The sequence below is a fragment of the Selaginella moellendorffii genome, unplaced genomic scaffold (assembly GCF_000143415.4).
Source record: "Selaginella moellendorffii unplaced genomic scaffold, v1.0 SELMOscaffold_252, whole genome shotgun sequence".
NCBI classification, from domain to species: Eukaryota; Viridiplantae; Streptophyta; class Lycopodiopsida; order Selaginellales; family Selaginellaceae; genus Selaginella; species Selaginella moellendorffii.
Window position 1 is genome coordinate 1,192 of NW_003314510.1, and position 1,804 is coordinate 2,995.

The following is a 1,804-nucleotide window of genomic DNA, read 5'->3' on the forward strand; positions in this document are numbered from 1 at the left end:
TGACATGGGGGTCAACCGCGTTTTATCTGGTTTGGTTGGGTGTCGGTGAGTGAATGCCAGTGAATCGCGACCACGAGACCCTTGCGGCCTGTGTAGAGACAGAGATTTCTCTCTTCGTGGAAGCAAGTCAGCCGCAATTCTACCATGGCAGCTTTTAAATCTATCCAATTTATAGAGGGTTGACTTTCTCGCGCTCTCATTGACTCTTTGACTGGGTCAAAGGCTTTTGTTTGTGCTTGTCAGACTTATCTTGTGGATATGTGGTGGCTGGATCGAACTCGTTCTTGGCGTTAAAGTATTGGGATCCAAGTGCCGCTGCTCCAAATCCCCAGCCAAGCCCAATCCCCACCCCACATCCACCACCTTCAAAGCAAAGTATTAGAAAACGTGAGAGATCTCACTCACCTATGCCGAGTCCCATTGTTGGTATCGACACTCCTGCAATTGAGCTTGAAAATCTAAGAAAACAGAGAAGATGTAGAGGAATACGTATACCTCCGAATCCCCATCCAATCCCAAAACCACACCCAATTCCAATACCTGCTTGAAGTTCCATTGCGGAGTTATCCATTGCGGAATGATGGAAATTGAGATTCATGGACTTACCAAAACCGACACCCTGTCCTGCAAATGCGCTCATCACCATCTCTGCCAGATCAAAGAAATCCTTCGGATACGTCTCTAAGTTCGTACACAAAAGTTGGGTGTATAGTTCTTTATCTCTAGTCTTGAAGTAGTGACAGGAGCAAACGATAAATTTGAGTGTCAGTTACAAGAAAGGAAGCACAAACCGTTAAGAATCGCTTCGTAAAGTCTAGCTTAGTGTCCTTGTTTTCTGCAAAAGAATCATCTCATTGCCTGGAAGAACAAAGTCTCTCTACCTGTCGAAGCTTGACTTCCCTGTTGTGGAGAACTCCATCTCTTCTGAGTGCCATGGGATTCACCCCCGCTTTGTGGGCCGCAACAACACCTAAAGCCTCCCAATAGTTGGCTGCTCTCACCTGAACAAAAGTATGATTTCAAGAGGACGATTTGCAAAGAAAGAAAAGCTCTTACTGCTTCGATTTGTAGCTTCTCCGGAGTGTCATTCAAGACGGTCACGTTCTCCTCCACAGCAATAATCAGAGGCTGTGGCACGAGAAACGAGAATCAGGATTGGCGCGCACTAGTAAGGAACTGTTTATAAATGACGTACCTTTTGTCGAGCCTTTTTACTGAATGCACGAACTCCGTCGCCTCCACAGGCGTTCACCGGCACTAGCACTGCATCGACGTCCTCGGCCCATATCCGGTGAGGTCTGTGATCGCTGTCCCTGCTAACATATTGAGGAGCCTTGCTTAATCCCGCGAGAACGCTAGGAAGAAAGGTGTATCCAATCTGGAAGCAACATACATTGAGCTTTAAGAGAAGAGAAGAACAGCGTCCTTACCTCTTCCGCGGCAGATCTAGGAGAAACAGACGAATCGAATGGCAAAGGAGCCAATGCTGGTGCGTGCGCGCAAGGGATGTGAAACTCACTCACCACCATTTTACTAATCACAGCCTCGACTCCAGCCAGAGCATCGACACCCTGTTTCGAGGATAGTTTAGTTTCGTCACGAGGTCTTTGAAACTGAAGAATGGTATACCTGACCTTGCCTATAGTCTTTCAACACCTCCACATCGTCGTCTGGAAAGCGTGCTACCACGGCTACAGCATCGATCGCAGCATCTCTGACAAGTTTCTCTACAGCTCGTAGCAAAGAATCAGAGCGGGCAATGCGACCAGTAGAAGCACCGGTTTTGTCATCGATCCACTTCTCA

The 1,804-nt window shown here is 47.5% G+C and overlaps 1 protein-coding gene across 1 annotated transcript in view; it reads right to left on the reverse strand.

Annotated features, from left to right (window-relative positions):
* Positions 1-119: 119 nt before the first annotated feature.
* Positions 120-1,804, reverse strand: part of LOC9648509 (uncharacterized lipoprotein syc1174_c) — a 2,352-nt gene continuing 667 nt past the window's right edge. The window contains exons 4-12 of the mRNA XM_024667927.1: positions 1,630-1,804; positions 1,431-1,571; positions 1,196-1,378; positions 1,057-1,128; positions 882-1,001; positions 792-835; positions 607-727; positions 496-540; positions 120-438 (exon numbers count right to left, since the gene is read on the reverse strand). The exon at positions 1,630-1,804 is cut by the window's right edge and continues 65 nt beyond it. Of these exons, the coding sequence (XP_024523695.1) occupies positions 815-835; positions 882-1,001; positions 1,057-1,128; positions 1,196-1,378; positions 1,431-1,571; positions 1,630-1,804 (712 nt within the window). The 3' untranslated portion in view covers positions 120-438; positions 496-540; positions 607-727; positions 792-814. The remainder of the gene's footprint in view (positions 439-495; positions 541-606; positions 728-791; positions 836-881; positions 1,002-1,056; positions 1,129-1,195; positions 1,379-1,430; positions 1,572-1,629) is intronic.